This window comes from Scylla paramamosain, chromosome 1 (assembly GCF_035594125.1).
Source record: "Scylla paramamosain isolate STU-SP2022 chromosome 1, ASM3559412v1, whole genome shotgun sequence".
Lineage (NCBI taxonomy): Eukaryota > Metazoa > Arthropoda > Malacostraca > Decapoda > Portunidae > Scylla > Scylla paramamosain.
In genome coordinates this window covers 36681644-36697692 of record NC_087151.1, presented here as the reverse complement: position 1 = coordinate 36697692, position 16049 = coordinate 36681644, and the positions used below count along the sequence as shown (strand labels likewise).

Genomic DNA, 16049 nt, shown 5'->3' with positions numbered 1-16049 from the left:
TTTTATGTATGAAGGACACTGGCCAAGGGCAACAAAAATCCAATAAAAAAATATGCCCACTGAAATGCCAGTCCCATAAAAGGGTCAAAGCAGTGGTCAAAAATTGATGAATAAGTGTCTTGAAACCTCCCTCTTGAAGGAATTCAAGTCATAGGAAGGTGGAAATACAGAAGCAGGCAGGGAGTTCCAGAGTTTACCAGAGAAAGGGATGAATGATTGAGAATACTGGTTAACTCTTGCGTTAGAGAGGTGGACAGAATAGGGGTGAGAGAAAGAAGAAAGTCTTGTGCAGCGAGGCCGCGGAAGGAGGGGAGGCATGCAGTTAGCAGGATCAGAAGAGCAGTTAGCATGAAAATAGCGGTAGAAGACAGCTAGATATGCAACATTGCGGCGGTGAGAGAGAGGCTGAAGACAGTCAGTTAGAGGAGAGGAGTTGATGAGATGAAAAGTTTTTGATTCCACCTTGTCTAGAAGAGCAGTATGAGTGGAACCCCCCAGACATGTGAAGCATACTCCATACATGGACGGATAAGGCCCTTGTACAGAGTTAGCAGCTGGGGGGGTGAGAAAAACTGGCGGAGACGTCTCAGAACACCTAACTTCATAGAAGCTGTTTTAGCTAGAGATAAGATGTGAAGTTTCCAGTTCAGATTATAAGTAAAGGACAGACCGAGGATGTTCAGTGTAGAAGAGGGGGACAGTTGAGTGTCGTTGAAGAAGAAGGGATAGTTGTCTGGAAGGTTGTGTCGAGTTGATAGATGGAGGAATTGAGTTTTTGAGGCATTGAACAATCCGCAGGAGGGTAGTTTGGAAATCAAAGCTTTGTGCCAGACTCTATCAAAAGCTTTTGATATGTCCAAGGCAACACCAAAAGTTTCACCAAAATCTCTAAAAGAGGATGACCAAGACTCAGTAAGGAAAGCCAGAAGATCACCAGTAGAGCGGCCTTGATGGAACCCATACTGGCGATCAGATAGAAGGTTGTGAAGTGATAGATGTTTAAAAATCTTCCTGATGAGGATAGATTCAAAAACTTTAGATAGGCAGGAAATTAAAGCAATAGGACGGTAGTTTGAGGGATTAGAACGGTCACCCTTTTTAGGAACAGGTTGAATGTAGGCAAACTTCCAGCAAGAAGGAAAGGTAGATGTTGACAGACAGAACTGAAAGAGTTTGACTAGGCAAGGTGCAAGCACGGAGGCACAGTTTCGGAGAACAATAGGAGGGACCCCATCAGGTCCATAAGCCTTCCGAGGGTTTAGGCCAGCGAGGGCATGGAAAACATCATTGCGAAGAATTTTAATACGTGGCATGAAGTAGTCAGAGGGTGGAGGAGAGGGAGGAACAAGCCCAGAATCGTCCAAGGTAGAGTTTTTAGCAAAGGTTTGAGCGAAGAGTTCAGCTTTAGAAATAGATGTGATAGCAGTGGAGCCATCTGGTTGAAATAGAGAAGGAAAAGAAGAAGAAGCAAAGTTATTGGAGATATTTTTGGCTAGATGCCAGAAATCACGAGGGGAGTTAGATCTTGAAAGGTTTTGACATTTTCTGTTAATGAAGGAATTTTTGGCTAGTTGGAGAACAGACTTGGCATGGTTCCGGGCAGAAATATAAAGTGCATGAGATTCTGGTGATGGAAGGCTTAAGTACCTTTTGTGGGCCATCTCTCTATCATGTATAGCACGAGAACAAGCTGTGTTAAACCAAGGTTTAGAAGGTTTAGGACGAGAAAAAGAGTGAGGAATGTACGCCTCCATGCCAGACACTATCACCTCTGTTATGCGCTCAGCACACAAAGACAGGTCTCTGACACGGAAGCAGTAGTCATTCCAAGGAAAATCAGCAAAATACCTCCTCAGGTCCCCCCAACTAGCAGAGGCAAAACGCCAGAGGCACCTTCGCTTAGGGGGATCCTGAGAAGGGATTGGAGCGATAGGACAAGATAAAGATATGAGATTGTGATCGGAGGAGCCCAACGGAGAAGAAAGGGTGACAGCATAAGCAGAAGGATTAGAGGTTAGGAAAAGATCAAGAATGTTGGGCGTATCTCCAAGACGGTCAGGAATACGAGCAGGGTGTTGCACCAATTGCTCTAGGTCATGGAGGATAGCAAAGTTGTAGGCTAGTTCACCAGGATGGTCAGTGAAGGGAGAGGAAAGCCAAAGCTGGTGGTGAACATTGAAGTCTCCAAGAATGGAGATCTGTGCAAAAGGGAAGAGGGTCAGAATGTGCTCCACTTTGGAAGTTAAGTAGTCAAAGAATTTCTTATAGTCAGAGGAGTTAGGAGAGAGGTGTGTGATATCTTTTTACAATATTACAATAGTTTAATATCTAATGAGTCTTGCAATACTTGTGAAGGTTATGTACACTACCTCGACGTCTTGTTTCGTCAGTCTGAGCCCCTATTTTAAAACGCTTGGTGGTCATATAAGGGTTATTTTCAAAGATCACAAAGATGGCTAGGCGAGTTTTCATAGATGCTTTCCAACATGCTAAATTTTTGTTCAACTACCAACAGAATCATGAAAACACTCTTGAATTCCTCAATACTTCCCACCAGCCTACAGCTTGTAAAAGAGTGAGACTACGGACCTTGCAACAAACATCAATCAATATGAAAACGCGATACAAACGATGAAATTGGTAAAAGAGAAATTACAACTCAGTAGAAGGTGAATATAAGTTCAACTGAGAGAAAATGAGTGAAAATACGAAGAAAACAAATTATTATAAAAAAAATAGATATAGATGACAACAGGAAGTAAGTCCAACCTAGAGAAAGAAATTAAAATATCTAAAGGAAAGAAAGCACTGTGAAAATGATAGATACAGGTGACAACAGGAGAAAAGTTTAATCTAGAGAAAAGTAAAACACAAAGGAAATAAAGGATCATATATATATATATATATATATATATATATATATATATATATATATATATATATATATATATATATATATATATATATATATATATATATATATATATATATATATATATATATATATATATATATATATATATATACGAGAGGTGTGTCATTAAAGTTCCAGGACTGGTGTCCTAAAAGATGAATTTCAAACCCAAGCCACAAACCACCATATTTCCCCTTCAAAGTAATCCTTCTGGAGTATACAACTGCGCTCCCAACCCTCTACAGTCACTAATCTTTTTCTTACGTGCTTTTAAAATCATGTCCTCTGTTGCAGGTCGTTTAACAATGAGCGCTGAACAGCGAACAAACTTGAAGTTTTTGGTGCAGTTGGGGAAAACGCCGTCAGAAGCACTGGGTATGCTGCAAAAAGTGTACGGGGATGAGACAATGTCACGCTCACGTGTTTTTGAGTGGTGCAAGAGGTTCAAAGAGGGCCGGGAGGACGTGGAAGATGACCCCAGGAGTGGAAGACCCTCAACGAGCAGGAATGAGGCCAATGTTGAGCGTGTCAAGCAGATGGTGCGTGACGATCGTCGGTTGACTGTTCGAAAGATCGCAGATGAGCTTGGCATGAACCACAACAGCGTGTGGAAGATTATCACTGAAGATCTGGGCATGCGGAAAGTCTGTGCGAAGATGGTGCCGAGACTCCTGAACGATGACCAGAAGGGACGACGCATGCAGGTGTGTCAGGACATCCTCGAGCGTCTGGAAACTGAACCAGACTTGCTCAGGAGAGTCATCACCGGCGATGAGTCCTGGGTATTTGAGTACGACCCGGAGACCAAACGCCAGAGCCTTCAATGGAAGAGTCCGGCGTCGCCACGGCCGAAGAAAGCAAGGCAGTCCAGGTCCAGCTTCAAGGTCATGTTGATCGCTTTCTTCGATGTGAGGGGCATCGTCCACTGCGAGTTCTTGCCACAGGGCCAGACAGTCAACCAACATGTGTACAAAGAAGTACTGCGGCGTCTGCTTCGTGCAGTGCGCGAGAAGAGGCGGGAGTTGTGGCAGGGCAACTCGTGGCTGCTTCACCACGACAATGCGCCTGCTCACAATGCCCTGAGCATCAGAGAGTTCTTGGCCAAGAAGAACATCGCCGTGCTGGAGCAACCGCCCTACTCACCTGACCTCGCTCCGTGCGACTTCTTCCTCTTCCCCAAGCTCAAGGAGGTCATGAAGGGGACCCGTTTTGATGATGCGGACGACATCAAAAAGGCCGTGACGACGGAGCTGAGGAGCATCCCGCAAGAATCCTTCCAGCAGTGCATGCAAGCCTGGCAGAGAAGGATGGACAAGTGCATGCGGTGCCAGGGGGATTACTTCGAAGGAGATAACCTATAGTTTGTAGCCTGGATGTGAAATAAAACTTGTGTGGCACCAGTCCTGGAACTTTAATGACACACCTCGTATATACTTATTTATTTATTTATACGCACTCACACACAAACACACACAAATCCTCAGATGCTTTTGGTCAGTATGAACAATGTTTTTCACCCTCAAGTCAAATGTCCGATAGTCATTCACGAGGGAAAGGATGTCCAAAAGTCATCAGTTAAAATAATACAGCGTCATTTCCTGGTTACAACATCTCATGATGTGCCTAATAATTACTGTTGACGAGGGTCGCAGTTCGTGACACACACATTGCACTCGTACAGACTCTCATCTGACAAAAAAAAACCCTGAGGCGCTCATGTTCCATATGAACAACATTTTGAACGTTCCAACGAGGCCGGATTCACACCGAGAAGTTTAAATAAACCTCCTTTATTAAAATTCCTCGGTTCAAACTGTCTGCTTCACAGGTTTAAAGAGGGAGTGTGTCATCAGGAAGCTGCCTCAGAGATAGTGGTAGCAGTGTTCTCCCTGTACATATTTGGCACCTCAGATTGTTTTCTCGTCGACGGCGTGACGTCACTGATGATGCACTCCCTCACCAGATGAATATGTGGAATGGGCAGCGTAAACTCGGCCTAAAATATTCACGCAAAATTTTAATATCACGTTTTGCCGAAAAGATTATACTACAGTCATCGTGCATCAGGCACCCACTTCAGGCCCACACCAAGGAAAGCCACACCTGAGACGGTTGCCAGGTGCAGGAAAGTGTGCGGTTGCCACAAGGCCACAACCCGAGCTCACTAGTACAAGCCCGCGGTCCGAGACAACAGTAGCAAAGCTGATCCCTCCCCGTGAATCGCTAGAGCTAGTAGCTGTGCCTTCCTGAGAGTTGGGGTGTGGAGAACTTTACTATTTGAACATGGCTGATCCATTTGAGAGCATCATGAAGGAGTACGACTACGACTATTCTAACTCCTCTGAGCTTAGGGAGACGGTGGAGTACAGCCCTTCTTGGATAACAATACTGTCACTTGTGCTACAGAGTCCAGCACTAGTAGTTGGACTGTTAGCCAACATCCTCCTGTTGGTCGTGTTCGCCACCTCGCCACGCTTGATCACTGGACCCAATGTGTTATTCCTACAGCGTGCCATCGCCGACCTGTTATTTCTCCTCTGTGTTCCGCAATTCATGCATATGAAAGCTGTAGGCATCGTTCAGATCGGGCTGGCCAGGTGCAAGGCAGTAAGCATTGTCGTTCAAGGGACTACAGTGGCTACTCTCGTGTTCCTGATGGCGTATACTTTGGATGGCTATCTGGCAGCAAATCCTCAGCAGCACTCCGCTGCGTTCCGGCGCAGTGCGAGGCGTATCACGTCCGCGGCGGGCTGGGGCTTGGCCGTCGCCTCCGGGATTGCCGCCTTTGTACTCACCCACTTAAGTAATGACGGCCAATGCAAATTAAGCCCATTTTATGACCAGTCTGGACCACTTCTAGTCGCCATACAGATATTCTTGCTCTTCTTAGTGCCACTAGTGGTAGTGTGGGTGTTTGTGGGTATGGCACTTCCGCCGCGCCGCTCAGAGATGAGAGCTGATTCCGAGGCGGAGAAGGATGAAAGCCCAAATCGTCACCTGTTGTTGGGACTGGCATCCACCTTCACTGTGCTGCATGGTATTTACTGGATTGTCTTCTTATTGAGCAGTATCTTTTACATACTGGAACTATTTATCGTTCTAGATATTGCAAGTTCGCTAAGCACCTACGGCGAAGCACTCAACCCCATCCTGGTGATCTATCTGTCAGAGGAGCTGCGGCAGAAGGTGGTTGGGTGGCTGCCTTTCCGCCGCAGCTCCGCCTCAGTTCCTCTGAGGGATATGTGAGTGCTCCCTTTACTCATCTCATATATATATATATATATATATATATATATATATATATATATATATATATATATATATATATATATATATATATATATATATATATATATATATATATATATATATATATATATATATATATATATATATATATATACACACACACCAAGCAGCTTCCACGCGAACTGAAGCAGCACAGAAGGCGTTTGTGTGCGTGGGGTAAGTTTCTGAGGCTACAATACAGATATTTTGGTGCCTCCTCCTCATCCTTGTGTTCCTGAATGTCATCCTCTCCACATAAGACAGTTGTGCCCCAAGCAGCTTCCACGCGAACTGAAGCAGCACAGAAGGCGTTTGTGTGCGTGCGGCAAGTTTCTGAGGCTACAATACAGATATTTTGGTGCCTCCTCCTCATCTTTGTGTTTCTGAATGTCATCCTCTCCACATAAGACAGTTGTGCCCCACGTCAGTGAATGGCTGCATCCTCTGCCCCTCCCTCTTGCTGCAGTAAGCTGAGGTTCCCGTTTTCTAACCGTTTGGTACCAATGAATAGTGCCTTCACTAAATTCTAAGACCTCTTTTATTCACAGAGTTTATTTGAATGGTTTACATAATGTGGCAAACAGTGAATGATGATGCAGACATTACCAGCATGGGTAACAACCCAAAGAATTGATGACAAAAATGTACAATAGCATACTGTAGTGTTGTCACGTGATTATTTGTACTTTGCCGAGCATATCTGTAGTAATGATACTTTTACTGTGTAAGCATGTAGATATATATTTCTTTTTGTACTCTTAAAGCTATTTTTATATAAAGGATATGAGAGAGAGAGAGAGAGAGAGAGAGAGAGAGAGAGAGAGAGAGAGAGAGAGAGAGAGAGAGAGAGAGAGCGAGAGGGGGGGAATATGATATAATTTTGTGCTGTTCCTTCGTGCTTTGATCATTATATCATGTCACAGAGAGAGAGAGAGAGAGAGAGAGAGAGAGAGAGAGAGAGAGAGAGAGAGAGAGAGAGAGAGATTTTAATAAAGCTGTAATAAAGCTGTATATCTGTAAAGAACACGATTTTTCTTTTTTTCCTAAGCAAAAAGATAACCATTAACACAGCAGTTGCACTTCATACAGGTAAGCAAGAATACACACAAACACACACACACACACACACACACACACACACACACACACACACACACACAGGGAAAAAGAAAAAAAAACTCCGCACCAATGCCAACATACTACCCACATCACAATATTCAAACATGAGTGGAAAAGAAGCACAGCACATCGCAGACACGAAAACTCTACCAAAAACATACGAGAAGAAAGTTGACTTCACTGGGTCACGCATGGCTACTCCTTGCTCAGTTCGAGTCCCAAGGTTCAGTAATGCCTTGGTACTATTGCTTCATACAGTCGAGACCAGAAGTGAATCAACCTGTTACACTTACTTCCAGTAGTGGTTAAGTCCTCAGTTCTGCTGGTAATCTCGTTTGTGAATCTGATAACCGACACGCTCTCAGCATATCTGTAATAACCCTGCAATAAATGAAAACGGAACGAGGAAAGAAGTAAAACGAAATTATACATACATAAATATACCAAGGCTGTATGTGTACGTATGTATTTCGTTTTGATATTATTCCTGTTCAGTCTCTATTTAATGCACGGCTATCGCAAATATACTGGCAGTGTGTCGATTACCAGCCTATCAATATATCCCTGTATTAAATGAAGACGGGACAAGAAAAGAAGTAAAATGAGATAAAGATTAAAAAAAAAAAAAAGAGAAGCAAATAAAGGAAGCAGAAAGAGTAGCAGAGAGAAATGACACCCGTAATAGGCACAGTTGTTCAGAAAGACGAGCAGGAGAATGGATGGCAGCTGGGGACCACATGGAAAACGTAATAAACACGGATGCCGTTGACGAGAGAAACCATATAAGGAAGCCAGAGGACGACACGCCAGCAAAGAAAGAAAAGATAGGAAGATTTGTGACTGAGGAAAACGTTTAGGACGGCGGAAGTAAAAGGCAGTGGCTTTGCTCATGTAACAAGGAAGCCATCTACTTAATATCTTACTGTCGTCACGTGATGTTGTCCCACATACGGCAATAAGAAACAGTGATTCTGTCGCAAGGAACTTGGTTGTCTCTCTTAGCAGTTCATTTGCGCAGCCACAGTCATAACAATTTACGAGTAGAAGCAAGAGGTTCTGTTAGTGAAGTCAGCGACAATCGAGGTGTGTTTGTAATTAATTATTTTGTGTTGTATAGCATTTTTGTGCCCTTTACCATTACTTACATCGCTCTCTCTCTCTCTCCCTCTCCCTCTCTCTCTCTCTCTCTCTCTCTCTCTCTCTCTCTCTCTGGTAAGTAATCAAGGAATGTTATTTTCTACACCAAAGGTCGCCGCTATTGCATGGTTGACTCTCAGAAGCGTGTAAACAGCGTAATGGAAGTTGATGTTCACTGCTGCCACTGTGCCACACACCATATTCTTAAACACTTCTGCCCGCACCTCGATTACTTTCAAAAGCCTCTAGTTGAAATTGCACAGGCATTTAAGGATGTTTCATATAGTTCTAGTGACAATAATAAGATTTCTACGTTATCAACACGGAAATTACTCTTTATATCCCAGCTAATCATTTCTGTGGCCGTTGGTAATACCCGTGGTGAAAAAGCAAAGCCTTTCTGAATAAGGGCCAACGCACGGAATCACGGACTGCCAACCCTCCCTCTGCTCTGCTGATCATGCAGAACAGCACTGGATTCAAGGATATGATGATAACTGTTGACGAAACTCCGAGACCCTTTTTCATCTTGATACTCCCCAAACACTCACGAAAACGCACTCACACACAAGCACTCGCACACATACCCACACACACCCACACACAAGTATCCATGCGCCTGTGGGCGCGCACATGAGCTGTGAAATGATAACAGACGCAGGCGAGAGACCTGTGTGCAGCAAGCTAGTTCGACATCCGCAAGTGAAAGCTTCCCGGGTGCAGCACCAGTGGGCCGTGCGCGCAGCAGCGCACGGGCCCGAGGGGCGCCTGGAGAACCGGGAAAAACTCTACGAACGTTTGAGTGCCACCCTTTACCAGCTGACCTCGACAGCGACCAGCGGTGACCACCTCGAGCAACCTAGCCGGTGAACCAGAGCCACAACACTTCCTGCATGCCCCGGCCGGCACCTCCGCCCAGGGAAGGTAGTGCAGTTGACGGTGGCGGACGGCTCTCTCACGTCCCGGTCACCGCAGGAGCAACATCGTCGAGGGAGAGGGTGATGTACTCTAACTTAAGGCATCATTGGGCGAGCCCACAGGCGACCCCGGGGGTCCCTGCTATGTTGCGGGGGCTCGCGGTGGGGAGGGACAAGGAGGGTGCCCCCCCTCGGCATAGCTGGGGAAGTTACCGACCTAGAAGTGTAGAGTGTACACATGCCCAACCCGACACCTGGAGGTAGAGGTGTCGGGAGTAAAGACATGCCATGCCATTGGCCGATCGGATAGAACATAGGTCAGTGATGGGGGACGGCAATCCCTAAGGAGTCGCTGGTCCCCCGTTATTCCCCGGTGGGGCGTAACACATCAATTCATAGATATCTGACGGTTTCCTTTGCCTGGGTGGAAAATCGTAACTTAAAGGCATCTATAATAGAAACCCGTAGAAGAATAAGCTAAATTAAAACTGCAAGTCCTGAAATAAGCGAATTTCCTTTCAAGAGGCGAACCATCTTATCTCAACCACCTTCAAAAGCTTGTAGTGAAAAGTGATCAGGATTTTCAAGGGCGTTTTCATAATTCTAGTGCGCCAGAATGGATTGAAAGTATTCGTAGTGTTAAACTGCACCAGATAAGACGTAAGCCGTTATTTCCACAACATTCAAAACCCTGTAAAGAGAAGTGATTAGGAAATTCAAGGTCGTTTTTATGATCCTAGTGCGGTAGAATGGATTAAAAGTATTTGTGGTGTTAAACTTCACAGAAGGTGCCGGCTTGCTCCACACTCCCCTACGTCGACAATGATACAGCAAGATTTTTTTGTGGTCTGTTTGCGTCACCGTAGTTTTTACACCCTTCCTCTCCCTTTATCGTGAGTCAGCAATAAGCACATTTGCGTCAGTACTCTCAAGCCCATATGAAAACCCTCTATAACTTTTCCTATAGGGGAGAGCATGCAATTAATTCTATCACTTCTATTTATCCCTCCAAAGTTACACCAAATACTTCAAGAGAGAGAGAGAGAGAGAGAGAGAGAGAGAGAGAGAGAGAGAGAGAGAGAGAGAGAGAGAGAGAGAGAGAGAGAGAGAGGAGGAGAGAGACTTTGCCCTTTTAAGATAATAATGACTGAGGCCTCTCACCAAGTCACTGCCGCCACCCAGGTGATATGCGTATCTACGTAAGCATCCTGGCGAGTGCCGGAGGGCTGTGAGGCACCATGAAGAGATGTATGGGTGATTGATGCCTCCACACATACCATTAGCATATCACTCCAATGAGACTACAAAATGATGAAATACGAATTTATAACGAATAAGTAGACTGATGAGCGATGTAATGCAAGCAGATAAGTACAGATAACAAGGGATTCGTAACCCTCTTTAATAGGCAATTGGTAACGTGTTAATGAGACGAGAGAGAGAGAGAAAAAAAAAAAAAAAACTCATATAAAAGACTGTCAGAGGAGCTCAGTCTCCCTTTAGCAGGACCGTGACGTTTACAGCGGCGAACAGAGGAACCAAAGGAACCTGCGAAAAAGTGAAGCCCTATTATCGTACGCGTATGTATTGTAGAATGATTTAGTTTACTGTTGAGTCAATAGGTGGCTTCAGAAGATTAGATGGATTTATGTATAAGGATGATAGATGGGTACAGGTGGGTGTGTTATATACAGGGCCTGCCACGTGTAGGTTTATTGGCTCCTTACAGCATCCCTTATTTTGTTCTTGTGTTCTTAATGGCTTTCCTTCATGCTTGGTTTGGTATTTGCATTCCTCCGCGTGGATTTAGCTATCGGGTGGAGCTCATAATTCGATCTGTGTTGTTATTGTTGAGTTTCAAGACACTTCTCATAACTTTTTGGATATTCCTTTGGACTCTTTTAAGGACTGGCAACTTCAGTGGGCCTCTCTCTCTCTCTCTCTCTCTCTCTCTCTCTCTCTCTCTCTCTCTCTCTCTCTCTCTCTCTCTCTCTCTCTCCAACCGGATTTCCTTTTACACACACACAAAAAAAGTGTTTTCTTTTATGACCGGTCTTTTTTTGTTTTGTTTTTGTCAACAATTTTTTTCAAGGGGAATGGAAGAGAGGGTTTAGGTACTTTTTTTTTGGTCCGTGAAGGAGCTTAGTTAAGAACATAAAAAATAAATAAATCAATAAGAAAACAATAAATTTTCTGCTTCTCAAAAAAAAAAAAATAAATAAATAAATAAATAATCAGAGAAAAGCAAAGATTACTTAATTATTCTTTTATTTATGTATACCATGGTGAAAAGAGAAATAGCTGCAAGATTTAATTCCTGTCACTGATAATGTGTCGATGTACTCGTACAGCCGGTCAGGTTATGAATAGGTGAATAAATAAAGAATGAATAAATAAATTAATACGTCAGCCAGTGAAACAGTCAGTAAGTTAATCGGTCAGTGAATCAGTCTGTAAGCAAGTAAGTGAGTGAGTAAGAGAGTAAACAAATAAAAAGATAAACAAATGAATAGGTAAACAAATAAGTAAATATACAAACAAATGTATCTCAGAATCACTATTTTTAATTTCTTTTTTCTATTTCTCTCTTCTCACCAGACCAAAGATGGCTGCCAGTCTCAAGAGTTACGACAGCAAAGATCCGTTGGTGAAGTACACAGCCGACCACTCCCTCAGGTGAGCAAAGGAAGATCATAGCGGTAAAACGGCTCACATCTTCCAATCCTTCGAAACACCCTTACCCACAAAGACCAATACCAGGGAGAACCACCGCGGAAACCTGCCCTTATAAGCCATCATCACCTTTCCATGCTTCTTCCGACAGGTTCACCGAGGCACAGAAAAAGTTGATGGAGCTCACTTTCAAACTTCCCAAATACTACATGCTGGGGGCGCCGGAGGTCCTGCAACTCAATGCTAACTTGATCCGCACAATCGGAGGAAGGAAGGTAAGTACGGAACTCATTATCTAATCAGCTGGGATCTCCCGCTGGCCTAGTAAGACTTGTGTGGCGTGTATGTCCCCTTGCAGCTTTACTACACTACATCATAGAAAGTGTCAGCTTATCCCACTCTTCTGCGATGTCAGTGGTGCATCTAGATTTAGTGGTCTGGTTGTATCACTTTAGATTTTACTCCCTCTCCCTTTTAATTAGAGAATAATCATAAGCACATTTGTGTCAGCACTCGCAAATCCTTTAAAACACGTCTTAGTGCAGCGCGCTTGCTTGTAAAAGACATGAATGTAGTCTAGAATGAAATGTATTGCTAGCTCTCTTCTCTCCGGTGACACATAAAAAAAAACGGTGGTCCTCACTTCACACTGGATGCGTCTTATTCTCATGAGTCACTGCCGGTAATGAAGACAAGAATACAATCCACTCATCTGTCTTCACTCTCTCCACTTCTCTTCAGCATTTTGACGAGACTTTTAATTGCTCACATCCCCTGTCCTTCTCACCACCGCGACTGTTCTTGTTGCGGCAATACAAGTACACTGCTTTGTCTTGCTTAATAGACGGTCAGTCATGATTGGCAATCATCTTGATTGTGTAATCATTGGTTTTACCAATACATTTACGAACAGACTTGCGCAGTCATCAGTTAGACTGTTAGACTGTCGTGGCACAATGGGTACGAAGGTTTTGTGTGCAACCATCACCCTTACTCTACAGAACATGGAGCCCAAACCAAAATGAAGAAGTTATGAAAGGATGAGTGAATAACACAAGAAAAAAAAGTCACACAAAGACTTCTACCAGAATTTTTTCTTAGTTTGCACAATTATTGCCACACACCGTCACTCATGACTGTACAAACGTCATGATGACGTCAAATATCTGTTTTGGATACTCATTTATTTCCGTAATTCTTTCATCACACGACGGATGTCTTGCGCAATCACCGTGTTTGTGCAATCGTACACGACCGTCTATGGGAGGCTTTAGAGAGTGAACCAGCCGCCACGGCAAGCGCCGCCACTGGACGCAAGTAATGGCTTCACGATCATCAGTTTTAAGTTCAGGTCAGTGTAATATTCATGATTTAGGAGACTTAGTATAAATTACTATCGACGGATGTGGAATTACAACAGCGAATTATGCTGTGCCGACATGTTGACTACACACGACTGAATAAGGTGAACCTACTTAGATTCACTTACGTATCTGAATCGAAACTAATGCCGAGTCGCCAGACGAAGCCCCCATCACGTTAGAGAGAGAGAGAGAGAGAGAGATTCCTGAAGCGTGAATGCAGTAAAAAACTGCCCTTTGGAAAGTCATCTTTCCGTGCAACATGACAAAAGGTGAGTAACAACCTATACTACCAAACAAGAATTGCTAATAATTATCTACGACGCACGGAGAAGCTACGTAGATACGCCAGTTCATATCCCAGCCCACCACAAGTTATGACGTTGCGTAATGTTGTAAAAGTGTTAAGGCTTAGTGACAATCAATGGACAAGTGTGGTGGCCAAGCATCCTTCTCAGTATGATTTCCCTGACGAGCGTGGTTCAGTTGGGAGTTTTATATCGTTGACGAACCTACTAGAACAAGAATGGTGCTTCAGTTCGGCACGTCTGCATGATCAATTTCCACACATTCTCCTCTCTTATACTAATCACCACACTTGCCCAATGATCATGTAACAAGCTCCTTAAACTGATCCGCAGGTGTTGGACGTGGGCGTATACACAGGCGCGAGTGCCTTGTCGGCGGCCCTGGCGCTGCCCTCCGACGGTGAAGTGCACGCGCTGGACTTGACTGAGGAAAATATTAACTTAGGTAAGGAGGGCAGCAAGGGGCAACTGCTTTTCCAGGGTTCGATACAGTGTGTGGGTTAGCTACACCTGGCATTGACAGATTAGATGAGATAAAAACCATGTGACGAATTACTGGAATGTTTGTATTAAATTCATTCGTCTGTTTACTATTTTTTTAAGATATCAATATCAAAAGGAAGGTCAGTTTACTTATAACGTTTAAGTTAGTAAGTAGAAATGACAGTAATAACGATAAATTCTACTGTTATTGTCACATGCCAATTAACTGCTGCTGCTTCTGTAACTACTACTACTACTACTACTACTACTACTATTACTACTTCTATAGGAACTGCCAAGTGTAGGCTTGACGGCTTCTTGCAGCATCACTCATTTTCTCATTGCACTACCACCACCACTACCACTACTACAATTACTATTACTACTTCTACTACTACTACTACTACTACTACTACTACTACTACTACTACTACTAGTATAATATACTCTTCGTACCACAGGCAGGAAGTTCTGGAACGAGGACGGAGTGGCAGACAAGATCCACGTGCACATCGGGTCCGCCACAGACACCCTGCAGCGGTTCATCGACGAGGGACAGGCCGGCACCTTTGACTTCGCCTTCATCGACGCTGACAAGCCAAACTTCGATCGCTACTACGAACAGTGCCTGGTGCTGGTGCGGCGGGGCGGCATCATCGCCTTTGACAACACTGTGCTGAACGGCCGCGTGCTGGACCCCGATGACCAAAAGCCCGATGCGGTGGCCGTCAGGAAGCTGAACGAGAAGCTGAGGGATGACCAGCGTATTTATTTGTCCTTCCTGAAGATTGGCGACGGTCTCAGTCTGTGCTTCATCAAGTAGCGCGGAGACAAAACCAACAGACATTTCTATCAAAACGAACATAAGAAAAAGGGAAGTTGTAAGAAGCCATCAGACCTACTTGTGGCAGTCCCTGTGATCATTAATTTCAATAAAAAAAATGTAAAGCTGCTTATATTTTTTACATAGAAAATTTAATATCAGTCACAAACTGACTGATTACATTATAAACCTTCTTACTCTCTCTCTCATTTCTTCCATCTTCCATTCTTGACTCATATTCTTCATTCTTCTTTCCTGACTCATAATTTTTTTATTGTGTTCCTTGGGTTACGATAAACTCATAAAAATAGCACTTCTAATGCACGCCCACAGCTCCTACGATTCAATATAAGTATAATTTTTCTTTCTTACCTTCAGCGGACCCATGTAGTCTTTAGTGTAAGAATCATTCGTCACTGTTTCAAACACCACTTACGTTACCACAAACTGCTATGATACAGACCAGCGCGTTGCCATGGAATGCGTCATAATTTCCGCCGGCTTGATTCATCACACATGCAAGTTTTATCAGATGCATCTAATCACTATGGCCTCGATCTGACATGGCGATACTACTGCACCGCGCATACCGGAAAACAGAAATCGAGCGCCATGAAACATTCAGAACTGGTGGCGATTACGATAAATCCGACTCCTAACAAGTGTAGCCTGTGGTACTACTACTTTATTACGTCGGCTCTTAATAAGATTGACTCCGTGTTAAGGTAAGGCTGAAAACTCTCTCTCTCTCTCTCTCTCTCTCTCTCTCAGGTCCGTATTCTGAAACGCTTGCTCTCTCGTCACGACTATTTTCAATGGCCACAGAAATAATTGGCCGGATTCTCAAGAGTGTTTCTCCTGTTCATAGAAATCTTGTTAATCTGTCATTAGAACCATTAAAACACCCTTAAAATTCCGTGTAACTCCAATTAGAGCTTTTTGAATGTAGTGGAAATGTAATGCAGAAGCGTTTCAGAATATGGTCTTCTCTCTCTCTCTCTCTCTCTCTCTCTGCAGGAGTCACTC

General features: G+C 43.8%; 2 protein-coding genes across 5 annotated transcripts; both read left to right on the top strand.

Annotated features, from left to right (window-relative positions):
- Positions 1 to 5197: 5197 nt before the first annotated feature.
- LOC135105572 (somatostatin receptor type 4-like) lies at positions 5198 to 6160 on the top strand. Its single transcript, XM_064013845.1, has one exon. The coding sequence runs from the start codon at positions 5198 to 5200 to the stop codon at positions 6158 to 6160; it is 963 nt and encodes a 320-aa protein (XP_063869915.1).
- A 1712-nt stretch (positions 6161 to 7872) lies between these two features.
- LOC135104918 (probable caffeoyl-CoA O-methyltransferase 2) lies at positions 7873 to 15148 on the top strand. Of its 4 annotated transcripts, none has more exons than XM_064012687.1 (5): positions 7873 to 8404; positions 11974 to 12051; positions 12200 to 12323; positions 14051 to 14162; positions 14662 to 15148. In XM_064012687.1, the coding sequence occupies exons 2-5, from the start codon at positions 11981 to 11983 to the stop codon at positions 15021 to 15023; spliced, it is 669 nt and encodes a 222-aa protein (XP_063868757.1). In that variant the 5' UTR covers positions 7873 to 8404; positions 11974 to 11980; the 3' UTR covers positions 15024 to 15148. The 4 variants fall into 4 exon arrangements, with proteins under 4 accessions (XP_063868757.1, XP_063868773.1, XP_063868762.1 ...); XM_064012703.1 differs by lacking the exon at positions 7873 to 8404 and adding an exon at positions 8821 to 9382; XM_064012692.1 differs by lacking the exon at positions 7873 to 8404 and adding an exon at positions 8821 to 9456.
- Positions 15149 to 16049: the final 901 nt, after the last annotated feature.

Bases quoted from the DNA above. Each gene is read 5' to 3' on its own strand.
- LOC135104918 (XM_064012687.1), top strand. From the start codon at position 11,981: ATGGCTGCCAGTCTCAAGAGTTACGACAGCAAAGATCCGTTGGTGAAG. The intron at 12,052-12,199 runs GTGAGCAAAGGA...TTCTTCCGACAG, and splicing joins ACAGCCGACCACTCCCTCAG to GTTCACCGAGGCACAGAAAA. The intron at 14,163-14,661 runs GTAAGGAGGGCA...TTCGTACCACAG, and splicing joins TGAGGAAAATATTAACTTAG to GCAGGAAGTTCTGGAACGAG.
- LOC135105572 (XM_064013845.1), top strand. From the start codon at position 5,198: ATGGCTGATCCATTTGAGAGCATCATGAAGGAGTACGACTACGACTAT.